The sequence below is a fragment of the Balaenoptera acutorostrata genome, chromosome 11 (genome assembly GCF_949987535.1).
Source record: "Balaenoptera acutorostrata chromosome 11, mBalAcu1.1, whole genome shotgun sequence".
Taxonomy (NCBI): domain Eukaryota; kingdom Metazoa; phylum Chordata; class Mammalia; order Artiodactyla; family Balaenopteridae; genus Balaenoptera; species Balaenoptera acutorostrata.
This window is the reverse complement of record NC_080074.1, coordinates 69,272,857-69,292,500: the sequence shown is the minus strand read 5'-3', so window position 1 is coordinate 69,292,500 and position 19,644 is coordinate 69,272,857. Positions and strand designations below refer to the sequence as shown.

The 19,644-nt window shown below is 40.2% G+C and overlaps 1 protein-coding gene across 2 annotated transcripts in view; it reads left to right on the top strand.

Moving 5' to 3' along the window:
- ANO6 (anoctamin 6) overlaps positions 1 to 19,644 on the top strand; it is a 209,948-nt gene that overhangs the window by 152,433 nt on the left and 37,871 nt on the right. For both annotated transcript variants that reach the window (XM_057556242.1, XM_057556243.1), the window contains 4 exons: positions 2,572 to 2,677; positions 6,788 to 6,848; positions 15,905 to 16,047; positions 18,546 to 18,623. In XM_057556242.1, the coding sequence (XP_057412225.1) occupies positions 2,572 to 2,677; positions 6,788 to 6,848; positions 15,905 to 16,047; positions 18,546 to 18,623 (388 nt within the window). The remainder of the gene's footprint in view (positions 1 to 2,571; positions 2,678 to 6,787; positions 6,849 to 15,904; positions 16,048 to 18,545; positions 18,624 to 19,644) is intronic.

Sequence of the window (19,644 nt, the reverse complement as noted above, 5' to 3'; positions counted from 1 at the left end):
TTCTTTAAACATGGGTTCTATTAGTTCTTTAACATATGTATAATTGCTTATTTATGTCTTTGTCTAGTAATTCCAATGTCTGGACATCCTCAGGGAGTTTCTATTGACTTCTTTTTTACCCTGTGTTATGGCCAAACTTTCCTGTTTCTTTGTGTATCTTGTAATTTTCTGTTGAAAACCGGGCATTTAAAATATTGTGGCAGATCTGGAAACCAGATTTGCCCCCTCCTCAGGGTTTGTTGTTGCTTCTGTTGTCATTGCTGTGCTGCTGCTATTTATTTAGTTATTTTCCTGAGCAAATTCTGTAAAGTCTGTATTCTTTATCATGCATGGCCATGAGATCTGTGTACAAAAGCTTAGTTGTCAGCTAATGATTGGACAGTGATTTCTTTAAATACTTGGAACCAATCATTTTTTTGAGCCTTTGCCTAGTGGCTCTGTGTTTGTTGGGGAATACCTTCAGCACTCCAGCAGGCAGTTTGCAGGTCTTCCTTAGCCTTTACTTCTTGCTTATGCAGAACCTCAAGGTCAGCCAGAGTTGAGAGATTAAGGTTTTCTCAGGTCTTTGCTGGTCATATGCACTGTCCACAATTCTAGGAGTTTGTTGGAGCTTTTTAACCCTACCCCCACCCCCAGAACATCTCATTACCCAATTTTTCCTTCTAAGTTTTCTAATCAGCATCTTGTTAGTCTCTATTGGTGTCATTGCCTCAGGCAATTGTAATGTTAAATAATTCCTGCTAATTACTTTCAACAGACACTCTGGGGATAGGGCTATTTGCACAGCATGAGCTTGAGATAGGTCAAACAGTGACAACTCTCTGGGAATGGGTTTTTTGGTAACTTCAAACCACTTCTGCCCCTTCAGTGGCTGCTAGGCTACCTTGGTTGTGAGACTGTTGGTTTTAAAGGCCACCATGAAGCTGAGGTTATGGGGATGGCAATAAGTCAAGTTAAAATGCCCCAAATTTTATGGAAAAGATTCAGCTATTTTTCCTCAAATAAGCACCCCTCAGACTGCTGGAAGACTTTGTTTAATTTCCACAGTTCTGCAGAGGTTAATTTTGACAGATTTTGCCAGTGTCTTTGCTTTACAGAGGAGCAAGTTTTCCAAGATCTTTACTCAGATATTCTAGAAGTGTTTCTCATGCCCAGTTATTTTTTACTGAGTTATTTGCAGGGCCAACTAATTCTGCAACTCCAGTCCCATTCACGTTAAGAGTCCATCTGCATGGCTTCTCCTAGAGTGAGCAGTGTGTAACCTGTTGTTAGTTTGTTGGTTTTTTCTTATTAATTTGTAGCAGTTTTAAAAATACTCTTGTGAGTAGTCCTTTGTCATTTTTATGTGTTACAAGACTTCTACCAGTCTGTGACTATTTTTTTTTCCTCTCTTCATGGTGTTTTAATGAAGTTCTTACTTTTAAAAGATTTGGAATGTATTAATATTTTCCTTTATGATTTAAGCTTTTTTGTTTTTCATTAGTAGAATTTTTCCTTACCCCAAGGTTATCTAGATAGTCTTTTTAATTTAATTTTCATTTTTTTAAATAAGTTGGTACTATTGCATTTTTATTTTCCACCTGGAATTGATTTGTATATAATAGGATTTTGTGATTCAATTTCACCTTTTTCTGTGATATTCCATTGCAGCAGCCCTATTTATTCAAACATCAGTTCTTACCTTACTAATTTGCTGGGCCTACCCTGCATGTTATACATCAGTTTTGGTGTATACAGAGGTCTCTTTCTGAACTCTTTATTTTGTTCTCTTGCTCAGTTTTTCTTAACCTATCCCAGTAGCACCTTGTTCTTTAAGAGATGTCTTGAGTGTTCTGAGGCTTTGCTCTTCTATTGAATTTACAGCTCATATAAGGGAGAAATGATATCTTCAAGTATTGATTCTTCCAAATTATGAACATGATAATATACCCAATTTATATAGGTTCTTTACTCTTCCAGAACAGTTTTACCATTTTCTCCATATAAATTTCATACATTTTGAATTAGATTTTTATACCTAGGCTCTTCATATTTTTTAAGCGATTGAAAAATGGTGTTTTAAAAACTGTTGCAGGTCTTTAGAGACACAGTTTCTTTTTGTGACCCTATATATATTATGTATACTGATTTTGTGTCCAGCAAACTTACTAAACTCATTTATTCTCACAATTCATCTGCAAGTCTTATTGAGTTGTCCATATAAACAATTATGTAATCTGTTAGTGATAGGAGTTTTCTTTCCTTGCCATTCCTCCTATCTTTGTTTTTTTTTACTTACTGTGCTGGCAAGGACCTCCACTGAAAAGAAGGGATGATAGTGGGACCCATCATCTTGTTTCTGATGTAAAGGAAATACTTTCACCATTTTACTATTAAGTAGAATGTTTTTTTATAGGTTTTATGTAGTAAGATTTTATCAGGTTAATGAAGTTCATTTCCATTCCTAGTTTTATAAGAATTTAGTTTAGTTTTCTTATCATGAATGGATATTGGATTTTATCATGATGGTAGAAAGAAAGTTCTGTTCATTAATTTTTTTTTAATTAAATTTTATTTTTCTCTTTTCTTTAGCAAAGAAGTTTGTGATCCTGATATTGGCGGCAAGATCATAATGTGCCCTCAATGTGATAAGCTTTGTCCATTCTGGAAACTCAATATTACTTGCGAGTCCTCAAAGGTATTTTTTTTCCCGAACGTTTACAAGTAATGAAAGATTTTTTTTCTTCTAAAAATTTTAGTACAACATAGCGATTATAATTTTTTCCTCTGAGGAATTTAGAAAGGTAATTGTCAACTAAATCTTCATTTTGAAAGATAGATATAAAATGCATGCGTTTATTCCTTGTTTACAAATAATAAATTGAAATTAAAAGCCTTATCTAAAATCTCCTGAAGGGTCAGTGAGGAACTGTGGAATTGAAACTAATTTGAGTATTTCAGGTAATCAAAGCAGAAATCTCAAACCTGGCTTATCTCATAAATACTATTTAATAGGTTTACTATTATAAGTATTTTCCTTAATTCAAGTGAATGGAAACCTGAAATCTGTACTTGTGTTTTCCCACTTAGGAAGTGTGCTGAAACTCTGCTTGGAATTTTAAAGACCTTGCTGGTCAGATTTAGACTGTATTTATAAAAATGCATAAGAAAGATTTTGTCTGCAAATGGTAACAGCTATTCACTTTGTCTCAAAACATTCCCACAAAACACATCTGGTTCCCCTTATACATGCAGATGATCTTGAGCTATATGACTTCTTAAAATCCAGGAGGTTTAGGAAAAGCACTGAGACTGGAGAGAGCTTACTGAAAGGCATGCCAGAAACGCCAGACAGGAAGAAAGATGGTCGGCTTGCTTCAGAGAGTTTTCCTGACAACTTTGATGTTTGTAGTAGTTTCCGTTGTCTTGATCTTTCCTCTGTCCCCTAGTTCTGCCATGAAAATTTAGGAATCTTTATATGACCTCAGAATATTCTGATCTACTCTGCGTAAGTCTTATTTTAACTGAATACACTGCTAAGATAGTGATGCCACTTTATAGTTGATACTTTGCAAAGTTCTTGTAACTATATCATTACTTGACACACAAAACAGCACTGTGAGACAGGCAGAACAGGTGTTACCTCCATTTTACAGATTTAAACACTGAGGATCTGCGAGATTAAATGATTTGCTCAAGATCACCCGCCTAGTAACTGACAAAGCCAGAAAATGATAGCAAATCTGCCTTCCTTGCTATTACCGTGTTCTTCAGTGGCTGACTGTAGTACCAGGCACTTCACTCTCAAACTGAACTCTATGTTTGGAAAATTATTCCACCCCTTAATTAAGGTGATTGCAGGGTATTGTCAACACATGGATTTCTACACTTAATTTATGAATTAAAATACATTTCATTGCCCATCCCCCCCCAACCAACACAAGTTCTAGACTATAAATATCTATCATAGATCATTCAAAGTAAAAGACTTGGAGCTAGTAAGAGAGAAGGTGCCTTCCAGTGATGTTGACTCATAAAGGTCACTAGTTAGTGTGTATCGCCAGGCACTAGATTTAAGGCAAGTGCCAACGGTAATACCAGAGGCAAACTGTACTCCACAAAGTACAAATGGAAATTCCATTTTCCTTAAGAAATTATTTTTCACACACCCCACCCCCATCTTTTTTTTCATATCTTCTGCTCCACCTAGCCATCCTTAAGCACATGACTTTCAAATATGTCCCTGTGTACATTTTTTTTTCATTGTTTTGGAAAAAAATGAATCATTCTCTTCCAGTTTCCAAAAAAATCCCTTGAGTCTTGTCAGAGTGATTCACAAAGGGAGGGAAGCATATAAAAGAATATGAGTAAAAGAATGAAATGAAAAAATAAGGTAAAAAAGGAGAAAAAGAGAAGCACCTTTTCATGCTTTTCTGCTTATTGGTTAATTCAATCATTTCTTCAATTATACATTTTTATATCCATTTCTTTCCTTTTGGAAAGAGATGGAGTATTCACTAATTGACATGTATGCCAGAATTGTTAACAAATTAGAAATAGAAATAGAAAATCAGGATCAAGGAAATGAAGAAACAATTATGGAAGTAATCAGGGTTAATACTGTTTTTGTGACTGAGCATTAAATAAAGTTCTTAGCTTTTTAGCTGGCAAGATAAAGAGGAAACATGGTTAAGGTATAATATTTAGTTCTTTGAAATACACTGTTATAAAATTTTGATTTTGTTCCTTTGCAGGAAGAAAGCATAGCAAATGGTCACTTTTCTAGTTTCTAACTGGTTCGTCTGCTTAAAATCATCTTGCCTGCGTATACAGCTCTCTCTTCTTTCCTGCTCCACCTGACTAAAGCAGTATGCTGACTTGGGGCCGCTGTTAACACAGCCAGCTTTCCCTCTCTGTGCCATCCCGCCAAGCAAGCTAAGCTAAGCTTCTTACCAAGAAAGCTCTTTGCTTATCTTCTTCCCTACTTCCTGCTTCCATGTTGCTCCTGGGGCACGGAGAGCAGAGAGGCCAGCCAGCCATCTTCTTCTTTCTCTCAGTTCCTTGATCCTTACACAAGTGGCAAAAATGGTCACTTCCTCCAAGCCACCTAACTCCCTCTCATAAGAGTGCAAGGCACGTCCCTCGTCTTGAGCTACGCAGCTGGGGTGAGCTTGGCATTAGCAGTAAACTTGCCTTGTCTTGCTGCTCCTTTTTTTTTTCCCCCTCTAACATTGACAGATGTGCTTCCAGTGGCTTTTTCTCAGCATAATAGGATTTTCTCTTTCTGGAGTGAGGGTGGAGGTGTCAGGGCAGATAGGGAGGTATCAAATAGAGAGAGGTTTGCATTGATTCCTAGAAGAGGAGTAACATTGGATAGAATCTTCAAGAATAACATTATAACACGCAGAAATGTTTCTCTTAGGACTTTTCCTGCAGTAATTTTCAATAAGGGATAAGGTATGACATTAAAAGACAGCTTGGAAAAGATGGTTCCGTAAGAGTCAAAGCTAAAAGACTTGAAATCATGTTCCATAGAGTCCCAGGAGTAGAGGAATAAATAGGTGGGGAGCATTGTTCCCCAGAATGATCACTCATTTATTAATTTTGTCTTCCTGGAGCTGGATTTTTGAGAGGAGTAATTGAATGACAGACAGTTCGGGTCTGTGCTTTCTGCTCAGGGTATATGTGGATGATTGAGGGCATCTATATGCTTTGGAAAAAGGATGTATAAGAAGATGGGTGGGTGGATATTATTTTACAAAAATAACATAACGTATTTTTATGTAGATGAACGTTTACTCATTTTATATCAGTATAAAGGGCAACACAGAAAGAAACTTAAAAAAAAGTTGAGTTTTTCTGAGAAGCAGATTTGAATTTTCTTTTGCACTGGAAAGTTTGCTATTTATTTATTTATTTATTTATTTTTAGCCTGCAGCTTCCTTTTCTATCATGTCTTCTTTACTTTTCATAAGATCTATCATAAAGTTGATATTATGTTTTGCCACTTTTTCCACTAACTTAATAGACCTTTTTAGGAGATATAAAAATGCTCACTAATGAAAAATCGGTAACTAATTGGAAGATCTTCCAGGAATTCATAGAGGGAGATAGACTATTTTTATACTAGCAAAAAGGGGAAACTTAGCAGAACTAGTAAATAGAGTATGTCATGTATTCCTTCATGATCATTGTACCCTTTGTAATGTCAGCAAAAGCATCTATGCCTCCTTATCCTAAAGGAAGCTTCCATCAGCGATGGTAGAAGAGTCATCATTGGATTTGAGGAAACAGAGCTGTCTCCTGGGGGGAGAGCCATCTCAAAGTAAACCCCAGCTTTGTGCTTCTCTTAACAAGAAATGCAGGAATTCAGGAACTTGCCCTCTGACGAGGGTTGGATAATCAGATGCAAATCATAAATCTGAAAGTTGTTTGGAGTTCATTGTACTCTTAGGGCCATTCTGTTTCCTCAAATTCACTATCATGGTCCATAAAAAGAGGCTGTTCTTCAAAAGTATGTTAGAAGCTTTCAACAGCATGGGGTCTTAGCAGCTGACCCTATTTCTTTATCATGATATGGAAAGATTCCATTGGAAAATGTACTCTGGTAAATACAGCAGAGGCTGCTTGCTTTCAAGAGAATGAGAAATCTCATCTGTAAGTATGTAGTAGATACAGTGATTGTCAAACTAGGTAACAGCTTTAAAAGAAACTCCCAAACTGTAGCATATACAAAGCAGTTCATATTTGCTGAATCCTAGTAAGTGAAGAACATGATTCATGTATATGTTATTATTGTATTTTCCAGAAATTGTGCCTCTTTGACAGTTTTGGAACCCTAGTCTTTGCAGTATTTATGGGGGTATGGGGTAAGTTATGTTCATTTTTTTCAGTTTCCTTTTGCTTCATAACTAAAAACAAACAAACAAAAACCTTAAGATCATACAAGTACCGAACTAAATAGCATTATACGGTTTTATATAGGCGATTAAGGTAACCCACTTTTAGTCCCTTGGATTGCCCAAACTTCATCTCCCCCTAAACTCCATTTATAATTCTTAAGGCCATTGTATCAATTACTGCATAAAAACCTACCTCAAAATGTAGTGGCTTAAAACACAGGTTTATTGTTTCTCATGATTCTCTGCATCAGCTGGGAGGTTCTCCAGGCATAGTTCGCCAGAGGGGTTGGTCTATGGGGCTCAGCTGGGCCACCTCCTCTGGGTCTACATGGTGTCTCATCCTCCAGTGGGCTGGCCCAGGATTCTTCACATGGAAGTTTAGGGTTCCAAAGAGAAGCAAGACAGGAGAAGCACACTCCAGGCATTTTTTAAGCTTGTGTTTGCATCAAGTTTGCAAATGTTCCATCAACCAAAGCAAGTCGTGGTCAACCCGACAACAATGTGAGGAGGTGGGAGGACTGCTCAAGGGCTGGATACACAGGGGCATGATTCACTGGGAGCTATTGTAATAACCCTCATAGCTGTGATCCAACCTGACTTTCAAGGGTTTGGGGTTCGGGAAAAGCAGCAACACAAGAATTACAGGTAAGCTTTCTTCTTTATACACTTCTATATGAGTGAGTAGTTAATAAGTATGTGCTGCTACACTTATAATAGTAACATTCTGTTTAATAAATAGAACAAATATGATCCTAAAGAATATAATTTGTATATGGAAGCTTTAATACTATATATTATTTATTTTGAATAGATTAATTACATTAATTAATTACATTAATTACATTAATGAGGCAATTATCATTTTATTTAAATACAGACTTTTACATGTTTAATTGATGTAACTGTTCTACCATAGAAGAAAAAATGTCCACTTTCAAAGATAAATGCATTTCCAATTTCATTGTGTAAGTCAAGGGGAAAATAGTGCTCAGGATGTAGATAGTTGGGGGAAGAAACAGAACCAAGTCTTTTATTTTGGAGAAGACAACACATCAACACATGCAACTCACTTACAGATACAGCTGTTTGCAGGTGTCCTCGGTGGTATTTCTCTTTTGAAGTGGTTGTGCCTATGAAGGGACCCCAAATGAATCACAGAACAGACAGGCCAATTATTTTGGACACTTTTAAGAGATATTAGTTGCCACTCCTGCATAAACTCTAAGAAGGCCAAACTTACCTAATAAGTCACACTGTCATTCAGACATTTAGCATGTTTTGGCTGGAGACCAAACACTAGCTAATATTTGACATGTGGGAGACTAAAGATCAAGTTCATATATTAAGATTCTCTGTACTCCTCCACTGTAAAATAATCTTTTTTTTTTTTTTTTTTTTATCCCCGGTAAGAGGGTAGGTGCCGAACACTTGGGTGGGGTCACTTTTAACTATTGCCTAAACCTCAGTCTCAGCACTGATTCATAATCTATAAAATTCTAACACATCTATTGAACTCCATACACTAATGGATGCTGATAGCCCTAATTAAAAGAGACTTTTAAAATAAAGCAAAAAATACTAACTTTGACACTGGAAAGAAAAACTTCAAGGTCCCTAGCCCACCCTGCTTTCTGTGATCATTAACTACACCATGTTTATAGAACTGACAGGCATATTGAGCTGCTGCTTTTATTTCATCAGGTTGTAGAATGCAGAAAACATTTCAGCCCTGCTCGTAGCACCATATATGTATCTTTAAGGATATGTATGTATGATGAAGTCTTTATTTTAAATGCCTGATATTGCTTTTCTTGTTACCTCTGGCTTATGAGAACTACTGATGTGAACCTAATTACAGAAAGCCTGCAATTGCAGAACTGAAGTTTTTCATATTTCTGTAGCATCTCCTTTGTGCCCAGATGTATGTGGCAGAGTATTTTTCTGCTCCCTAGAAATTATAAAAGTTGAGGGTAGAAAACCTTTTATAATAAATATAGCACAAGTCATGGACTTACTTGAAAAATATCCCCCCTTGTAGGCCAAATCACTCCATCTACTCATACTGACTCCTAAAGTCCTAAACACCAACTAACCACGATTGAAGTAAAGGTTCTGAACGTATCTTCCCTCCCCATTCCTTGTTGTTTCTTACCTACTTCTGTCTAATGCTCCCTGCCAGCCTCTTGGCTGCATGACTGCAATTTTTAATTTTCAGCTTTGAGTTCTAGGCTGGGCCTAGAGATTTACAGAAAAACCCAGACCCCTGGCTCATAAGGAGGGGTGGGGGGATTTCAGGAAGCCTTCACCCTAACTAGCTGCACTTGGAGATCAGAAAATGACTCTTGCGACTGTTAGTTTGAGGTCTCTGCTTCTGCAGCTGCATCCATACCAGCAAAATACCACAGTGTCTATAACCACCCTTGCTTCCATTCAGCTGCATTTCTGATTTAAGTGACACACAGATGCATCTGATGGGCATTTTTAAAACCACATCTGGAGCCCTAACTGCAAGAGAGTTTAAGAAATGTATTTTCTTTTTCAAGGATTATAATTTTTTAAATTTATTTTATTCAAGTATAGTTGATTTACAGTGTTAGGCTACTTTCTGCTGTACAGCAAAGTGATTTAATTATACATATATGTGCATTTTTTTAATATTCTTTTCCATTATGGTTCCTCTCAGGATATTGAATATAGTTCCCTGTGCTATACAGGACGACCTTGTTGTTTTTCCTGAGAAACGTATTTTCAGTCTCGTAGTCTCTCAGTTAGGAAGTTAGAATACAGGTTGAGTGAGCTCATCTGCCTTGTCTGCCTTTGTGAGTGAAGAGGTCTGACTAGTTTCAAGGCCCAATAAAATGTCTCAGCCCTTCAGCAGCAAACTCTTAAGGCCACCAGAATGCTCCCATCTACCAGAGTGTGCCTTGTCCTTCGACATTGCTGGCTACAACCACCAACGCTGTGTATTGGGAATCTTCTTCATCTGATGCATATTTTCTTTAGCTGTTTAATGTCCTGATTAAGAGGACGAGCTGGTTGTGATTCCCAAGGTCCTAGGCAGCCTTCTCTCTTATTATCTATTCGTATAAGAGTCCTGTCTCTCACCAGTCAGCTAGAGCTGCCTGGTGTGTGGTTTGCCAGAGAATATAAGTGCGGAGTTCCCCACTGGAGTCCGACCAGTTGTTTCATTGCAGGAAGAGAGAGAGAGCAAAAGGTACGGAACAGGAAATTCCTGTCCGGCATCATGCACAGTCACCCCAGGTCCCGGTGCTCTCACTCTGGGACACACAGCATTGTGACTCAGCAGCCATGTAGCCCAGGAATGCTCCAGAACGTTGGGTGGCTATACTAGGCTATCAGTGTCTTTCACGGACCCTGCAAAGTTCTGGGCTCTGTGAAATGAGGAACTAAGCAACTCCCACCCATTCCTACAGCTCCCAGGGTTTGTGCCCTTCAAGGTTTCGAGGATTTGCTATCCAGTCATTGTTTTTCACCAGGCCATTTCTTCCTTGCATGGCAGTTATATCACTTCCCACTCAGAACTCCTCAATTTCAGGATTTGGTAAAAGCAGTCATTTTACCCTTTATGTTCAAGTTCAGGGAGGAAGGGGAAGGGTACCCGCTGTTTCTCCCTGATGGCACTGATTAGAATTGTTTCTATTGCTTTTTGTGAGAAGAGTAGTTTGATTTTCATAATCAAATCTATTGCTAGATAGATACTGAACAAATAAATGGCTGTTACACTCCCATTTTAAAGATGTGGAAAATGACGCTCAGGCAGATTAGGCAAATTACCTGAGGTCCCCAGAGACAAAAAGCAACAAGCACAGAATAAGAGTTCTGCAAATAATTTGGTTGTCATCAGTGTTTAGATCAATGACAAAATGCAATGTGTAGTAATAAAATTGTAGCAAACTTTTAGAAGGATGCAGAAATATTTATTTGATATAATTGTACTGCCTTGTGTGGGGTTCTGAAAAATGGGTTAGAAAATGATGGTTCCACATCCTTGGTCCTACCTCACCTACACAGGTACAGACTTTTCTTTCTGTAGCAAGAATGAGAAAGCCCCAGCCTTCCAGCCTCATGAGATCAGTCCTCTTTGTTTCACCTATGCCTACCTGTAGGTGCCAAAACACAGATGGACTTTCATGTCTTGCCTCACAAATTCCTTTAAAAATAGATACGTTTGAAGATACAAATTCGTGAAAGTAAGCTGCTTTTTTTTAATAAAGTGAAAAGTAATTTTCTTTACTTAGCAGAGGAGGAAATGGAGGATTTTCTTCATTGAAAATCAATAAAAATTTCAAAAACATCTGTATGTCTAATATTTCAATGAAAATGACAAAATTTAGAGGGATTACAAAAAACACGGGGAAGGTATCCAAAGTGGCTTTAGAAAGCTTTTTCCAGGCTGGGCTCATAAAGAGGCTATTAATGGAAAGATACCCTTTTCTCACCCACAGTCCCTTTCTTTAGATTGGAAAGGGCCAGTGGTTTCCTCTGATGTGCAGTCCTAGTGCTTTGAGTGAGTGGTGGGGTAGGACAGTATGCATGATGATTCCTCAGTCTGTCTATCCTGAATAACTCCCAACAGTCACGGGGCTAGAGCTGCCGCAACCTTACCCATCAACAGTCACATTCTCAGCTCAGCTCCTCCAGGCCCACATGACTGGCGGAGCAGAGCGTGGTGGGCAGTGGATGTTCAGGCATAGCGGGGAGCAGTGGGAAATCAGCTGGGCCCTCCGAGTGGATGATTCCATCCTTCAGGTGGTGGAGGTCCTCCAGTTTCTGGGATGACTTCCCACAGTACATTCAGTTAGCTAATACTTATCCAGTGCCTGCTGTGTGCTAGTGTTTCCCCTGTGAACAAAACCAAATCCCTGCCCTCAAGAAGGTGACATTCTAGTGGGCATGATAAACAATAAACGTGGAAGCAACTATAGGTCAGGGCGCATGAGTACTATGCATTCTGAAGCGCACAAGTTGAGGTCAGCATAGGGAATGAAGTGATGAAGTGTGCCCTTTTGGACAGAATGTACACTAGCATTGGACTGATTTCATAGTTGCAGAGGGGGACACAGAGTAGAAAGAACTTCATGGGTGGAAGGGGTAAGGCAATGTTGGCAGTAGAATTCTCAAGTAAATTAAAAAGTAGGGGTCTTCTGTTTGATGGGGGTGCGTGGTGTTTATCAAGGAGATGTGAGCCTAGGGGACTTTCGTAAGTGGGTGGCTTCCTGTGTATACTGTGCCGCTTCATATGCAGCCCAAGGAGAGCTGGCTCATTCCCCCACGCAGGGGTCTCTCCTCAGAGTATCTGCCCATGCAGCCAGTGTGGGTCAGGTGGGGAGCGGGAGCAGCCAGATGCAGCTTGGTCCATAGTTACCTGGTGCTCTCAAGGCTTTCCTTCCGTGGATGCTTCGTTTCCCCCTGGACAGAGGCAAGGGCGTGAATGGCTGGGCAGGTTCTCAGTGGTGCAGGCATTGCTCTCCATACTGAACACTCACCACCAGGGGCCCCTTGTGTTGGCTGTGGTCTTGGCTAGATGAGGCGGTAGGGTAGCTGAGCTGGGGCACCATGCTTCCATTCCCACAAAGAGGTCTATTTTTTTTTTATATAAGTATATTCTTTTTTTTTTAATTAATTTTTTAAATATTTATTTATGGCTGTGCTGGGTCTTAGTTTCTGTGCGAGGGCTTTCTCTAGTTGCGGCGAGTGGGGGCCACTCTTCATCGCGGTGCGCGGGCCTTTCACTATCGCGGCCTCTCTCGTTGCGGGGCACAGACTCCAGACGCGCAGGCTCAGTAGTTGTGGCTCACGGGCCCAGTTGCTCCGCGGCATGTACGATCTTCCCAGACCAGGGCTCGAACCCGTGTCCCCTGCATTGGCAGGCAGACTCTCAACCACTGTGCCACCAGGGAAGCCCAAGAGGTCTATTTTTGAAGGTTCTGGTCAGGAGTCACAAATGCTGTCTTACCCACAAATGCTCTCTTACCCTGGGAAGGGCACACAGAAGGAGAAAGAGGCCCGTCCTGAAAGCAGGAACAGCCAAATCAGTCCTGCTGTCAGAGGTCTGACAGATGAGTCAGTTCGGTTTCTCTTAAAAGTTGTTTACTCAGAGGATTTGGAACATTTGGGTGACCCGAGAGCGTCAGGAAATAATACCCGAGGGCTTTGTAGCTTTCCCTCTCCAGTGTTAATTCATCCCCCTGTAGCTGTCATGCAAGGAGGTGGAACTTGGTGGACTATAGGCCATCACCTCCGCTCCCTGATGGGGGCCAGTGGATTACAATGTCTACTACAACTTGGGGGGCTCCTGGGGGGTGGACATCATTCCTATGTAAAGAGGCCCGGAAGCCTCACATAACTCCCACACTGGGTTTCAAAGTTGCACAGGGGGACTAGCTGCCTTCCAGTTCCCCAGCAAAGCAGGAGACAAGAAGTGGCCTCCCCCACTAACTGTGTGCTCTCTGCATGCATTGACAGCGGCATCTGTGGCAGAAAGCTGAGCTGCCACCTGTACTTGCTTGTGAACATCGGGTCGTCACAGCAAGGGCATCGTGAGGGTTAGTGCAGCCACAGAGGCAGTGGTGGGATGGAGGACAGGTACTAGCATTGTGTCCTGGGGGAGCAGTGATGGAAGCAGACACTGGGCAGGCACGCAGTGAGGACATCTCAGCAGAGCAGGTGCCACGGGACAGAGCCGAAGGAAGGCAAGTTATGGAGTAGGCGGCTTGGGCAGTAACGCATCCTAAGAAGGGCTTGGGCTCTGGAGCCAAGGATGCCTTGGTTTGATACCTCCATCCTTATCTCGGGCAAGTATTTGAAGATTTCTGTGCCTCTGTTTCTTGGTGTCCAAAACGGGGATAGTAATAATAGCGACCTCAGAGGGTCATGAGGGCCTTTATAGATGTTATGTCATTAAGCTCACAACAGCCTATGAGGTAGGTTCTATTTCCCCCATTTTCCATGGGGGGTGGTGGGCAGGCAACAGGGGCTCAGGAAGTTGAAGCACTTTCACCAGTAGTCATACCTCATGATTGTCAGAACCAGAATTCGAACCTGATTCCAAAGTCCAGATTATCTCTGGGAAGTGGGTGCTTTGAGCATTTCCATTGTCCTTGCCGGCGGAGAGCATTGCGTTCACGTTTCTCACGGCCAGTCGCGAGGTTTCCCCTATGTCTCCGGCTGCCTGCAGCGGGGTCTGCAGGATTTCAGGGCAGCTGCTGTTTGCTCTGCACTCAAAGGCTCCCTGTTCTCTACAGGTTGTTTCACAACCCTGACTGCTCAGTAGAGCTTTCCAAAAACAAAAAACAATGCACAGACCCAGTCCAGACCAATAAAATCAGAATCTCGGGGGTGGTGCCTGGGCTCAGTATTTTTCAAAAGCTCTCAGTGCTTCACGTGCAGGCAGGGTGAGAACTACCCCTCCGTAGCTCCTTCAGTGAGCTCATCCACTCATGCCCCAGTTGCCACTGGAAACAGGAAAAATTCTCGGCTCAGCCTAGATCTTTCTCTGGAGTTCTAGACTTTTACTTGCCTACCGGGTATCTCCCCTGTGGCCCACAGGCAGCTGATCAGAACCGAATCGGTAATCTTCTCTCTCAGACTTGCTCCTCTTCCTGCCCTTCTTATTTCAGGGAATGGCACTAGAATTTAGGACATCGCCAAAGCCAGAAAGCTGGCGGGCATCCTTGACCTCTTTCTCCCCCTTCCATCACACCTGCATGCAATCTGTCTGCCTGCTAAAACGCCGTCTTCTCTCACCTCCCGGCTGAAGCAGGCCTCATCGTGGAGCTGCCAGTAGGTCTCCCTGCCTCTAGGCTCTTTCTCGACTTCCTTCAATGTCTCCTCCACCTTTGAGGCACACAGAGTCCTTCGTGATGTGCTCCTGCCATCTCTCCACCTGGCTGTCCCACCCGCCTCACCACACCCTGTGCTCCCTTCCAGTCTGTTTGCAGCTCTTGGAAAGTACCTGGGTCTCTCTGGTCTCTTGCCTTTGCACGCACGGCTCCCTAGGGGGAAATGGCCTTAACATTCCCCCTTCACCTGATCAGCTCTAAGGCATCTCGAAACTCACCCCAGTGGTCCCCTCCTCGGAGACAGCCTTGTTACATTCTGGCTCTGTGTGCCCAGAGCATCTCGTGCTTACTTTGATCACAGCTGTCTTAAAAGTCCACTGTAACTATCACTTCACTGTAATTCCTATACACCTAGGAGCTCCTTGAAGCAGGGACCATAGCTTTTTTTTCTCTTTATTCTCAGCACATAGTAGAGACTCAAAAATATTTGTGGATGGAACAGTGTTTATTCCAGAATTTCTATATAGGAAGGGCTTAGGGGTAACAGTCTGATTGGAAGAAGGGCCTAGGGAATTTACCCTGAAACCACATTTTCAATGAACATTTAATGTTGCTTCTGTCTAGTATTTGAAGTTACAAATCTTGAAAAATAATGATTTCTGAAAATTATTTTATTCATACTTTACACAAGATTGAGAAAAATACCAGTTTTCCACATTTAAGAATATTGTTTTAATTGGGGTAACTTGGGTGGTGGAAAATAAAGATTTGGGGACCACTGAAGCATTCTCATCCCTGCACCCCCAAGCCCTTTGGAAGGAAGAGAGGGAGAGGGGTGCAAGGAGGAGCAGACTAAAGGATGGACCATGAACTGCTTTGAATTATAATAGTTGCTTGTGTTTTTTTGTTGGCAATAATGCGCTAAGAGCAGATGCTTTAGCAGTAGACACAATCAGATGCCTTTTGACCATCCCATTACTACCCTTCCCATGACCTATAGTCTGTTTTCACAAGTTGAATAAATTATCAACATTTTCCTTTTAAGAAAAGCATTAACTCATTTTTCTCTCTTTCAAATATTAGTATCGCCTATAAATAAGTAAAATTAGATTTTATTGACCATATACAGAAGTGTTGTGGCTAATTAATAGTATTCAGTACAGATTCCTGAAGCATCAGTCATCACTGAAGATCCACATGATGCTGTTCTCTCTTCGGTAGTTACCTTGTTTTTGGAGTTTTGGAAACGGCGCCAGGCAGAACTTGAGTACGAATGGGACACTGTCGAGTTACAGCAGGAAGAACAACCCCGGCCAGAATATGAGGCACGGTGTACTCATGTGGTGATAAATGAGATCACTCAGGTAAAGAGTATGTTATCTAGATGCAATTCAGTCTATTTATTGCAGGGGTTCTCAACCTTGACTGCACATTGGAATCACGGAGTAGGGGCGGGCGCTTAAAAAATATTGACGCCCGGCTTCTGTCGCTATATACTCTGCCACTCAGTGTCCTGGGGTGCATTCTGGCACAGGATTTTTTTTTTTTTTTAAAGCTGCTCTGGTGACTTTTAATGTACAACCAAAGTGAAGGAGCACTGCTAAGAACAGTAGGCACAGGAGATAAATGTGGTCCCTTCTTTCATAATAACAAAAATGAAAAAAAAAATCTCTGACATAAATGTATAAGAAAAGGTGCGTTGATTTGTGTCCTTTCATAGAACCAATAAAAATTAGACTCTATGACATAGATGTAGAAGGAAAGACACATTGGTTTTCATAGTTGATTCTCAGTTTTTCACATGGTCCTTCATTATTACAGCCACTTTTTCATCGTAGACTAGCTCCTTTGTCTTGCACTACGCCTCGGTCACTGCTCCCCCTTCTGGTTGGTATGTGCACAGAGTAGGGTGACTCTTATCCTAAAATCGGAGAAAGGATGGAGGAAGAAGGGAAACATCTGTTGAGGCCAAACTATATTCAGTCCCTGTGCTAATCATTTTATCTAATTGGAAAGGTAAATTTGCTGCTGTTACTGCTGCTGCAGAATTAAAAAATAAAACTATATAATCTCTTTGTATAAGCATTCCAAAGCCAGTGAAAGACAATTTTTTTCAATCATCTGCATTATCGCCTCTTGCCATCAACACAGAAAATCTGGAGCTAATTGTACTTGTAGTCATCAGCATAAGGACAGTAGGTTTTGAATATGAATAACTCTTGGAAAGAAAATGCTTTTATCAAAAGCATCTGAAAATGTCTCCAACCATAGACTTTATAAATTGACTCACAGATTTACAGAATGTTGGCAGTAAAAGGGTCTGGAGGGAGCAGTTCAACCTCCTCATTTTATAAATGGAAAAAAATGAGGTTCAGTTACCCAACAGAAAATGACATTTGTCTTTTACAATGTAACAAGTTTTAAATAATCCCCATTATGAATAGTTCCCATTGTTTACGACAAAAGATGGGGGTCAAAGCATGTGTTGGTGAAAGATTGTACATAACGAAAGCTGAAACTTAGACAAAATCGGATGTTCATAACGTTTTTGAATACTGAAAAACAAAAGCTTATGTTATTGGCAACATACAAAACATACTGAAGAAAAGACATTTTGGAAATTTAAATCTGTCCATTTTAAATTTAAAATTGCCAACTAATAAGTTAAATTTCCATTGTAACATTGCTTGTTAAAAAATTGAAGATGAAGGTTCATTTCTCCTTATCGTTCTTCCTCATTTCACCTTGATTGAGAACACGTCCTCAATGTCTAGAGAGGCCAGCGGTGTGGTGGTGAGGCCTTGGGAACAAAACTGCCTGAATTCATATATGAACATAGCAAGTTACTAGCTGAGTGATCTCGGACAACTTGTTAAGTTCTCTGTGCCCTAGGTTCCCCAGCTATAACACAGGAATAAGAAAGTTGCTTCCTCATATAATTGTGGTAAGGATTGATTGAGTTATTGGATAGAACCTACTTAGAATAGCACCTGGCACAGAGTAAATGCCATGTACCTGTTTGCAGCTATAATCACACTGTTGATTTCATTTCTAGAAAAATCTACATATATTCATATAAACTATAAAATGGACACTCTAAAAATTCATAGTTATACCTAATTAATACATAAAGCTCAACCAGAACACACACATTGGCTCCCTAGTACTTGCAGACATCTGTGAAACTTTCTGTCCTGCACAGACTCTGGGTTATCACCGCAGTCACTTCTAAAATCTAAGCCAAGCTCAGGAATGGTATTGTCAGATACGCAGACTCCTGAGCTCAGATCATGGCAGATAAACAGTTTGTTACTCACATTTGCATTTTCAAAAACTGTTATTAAAATGAACACTGGGGGCTTCCCTGGTGGTGCAGTGGTTGAGAATCTGCCTGTCAGTGCAGGGGACACGGGTTCGAGCCCTGGTCTGGGAGGATCCCACATGCCGCGGAGCAACTAGGCCCGTGAGCCACAATTACTGAGCCTGCGCATCTGGAGCCTGTGCTCCGCAACAAGAGAGGCCGCAATAGTGAGAGGCCTGCGCACCGCGATGAGGAGTGGCCCCCGCTTGCCACAACTAGAGAAAGCCCTCGCACAGAAACGAAGACCCAACACAGCCATAAATAAATAAATAAATAAAATTAAAAAAAAAAAAAAAATGAACACTGAACATGTTTTGTTGTATGTATGTGTGAAATTGTTAACAAGCAAACATGCAATTATGAGTAAGGAGGCTGTGTCTGAAAACTAATTTTTAAAAAAAATTAAGCCTAGGATTCAGTGACCAATTAGGAGGAAAATCATTTCATTGGAGGAATCCCTTGATTGACTAAACTTCTTTTTATTTATTTTTTTTTAATTAGGAAGAAGAGCGTATTCCCTTTACCACCTGGGGAAAGTGTATACGTATAACCCTCTGTGCCAGTGCTGTCTTTTTCTGGGTAAGAATCTGCCACAGATTTTTCTAGTATCTAATTTTAAATGTTGAGAAAACTGAAAGTCGAGCTGGCAACTATGTAGCTTCGTAGAGAAGATTGTTTCCAGAGAACAACTCAGCCACCACATGGAGCAACTCTCAAGGTTTCACAATATCTTCTGCTACCCGTGGCTCTTCCAGCTCCTTTCACCTCATTTGTTTAAATCAGATCTGTGGTTCAGGATTTTCAAGTTTCTAATGAAGAGACCAGACGGGAGGCATCAAGAATTCTAAAATTCTCCAAGAGTAACAACTAATATAAAATGTCTAGGAATAGCTTTAACAAAAAGATAATAGGAACTATAAAAAAAAAACATAAAAACTACTGAAAGACATAAAAGAGGCCTTAAACAAATGATTCTAGATAAAAAGACAATGTTTCTAAAATATCAGAACTTATGAAATTAGTTTTGGGTTTATTATTAATAAAATCATATTAGTAATATAATAATAAGTAATATAATGAGAGTTTTATTAGCTCAAGAACAGCCAGCTTAGAGAACAGGACATGAAGCCCAGATATGGGCTCACTAATAATTTAATATATGAAAAGGAAGGCATTACAAATCAGAGAGATAAGTAAAGATTATTCAATAAATGGTAATGGAACACTTGTTAGCTATTTGGGAAAAAAAGATTGAAATCATGCTATGAACCACATACTGTGATAAATTCCAGAAATATTAAAAAACATTTTAAAAAGTAATACCATAAAAAACTAGAAATAAATATTGATGAATATACAATCTCTAGATGTGGAAGAAGTTTCAGAGGAAAGTATTTAAAGATTTCCATACATCAAAAGCGTCCTAAGTTTAAACAAAACACCAGAGGAAATATTTGTTAACAAATAGGGCAAAGGGCTAATTCCTTCAATACGTAAATACTTCAGAGCACTTCTGAGACAACACCAAAAATCTCAGGAGCTAAGAAGGCAGAGAAGATGAATACACATTCAGAAAGGGAAAAAATATCGTGGCAAATGT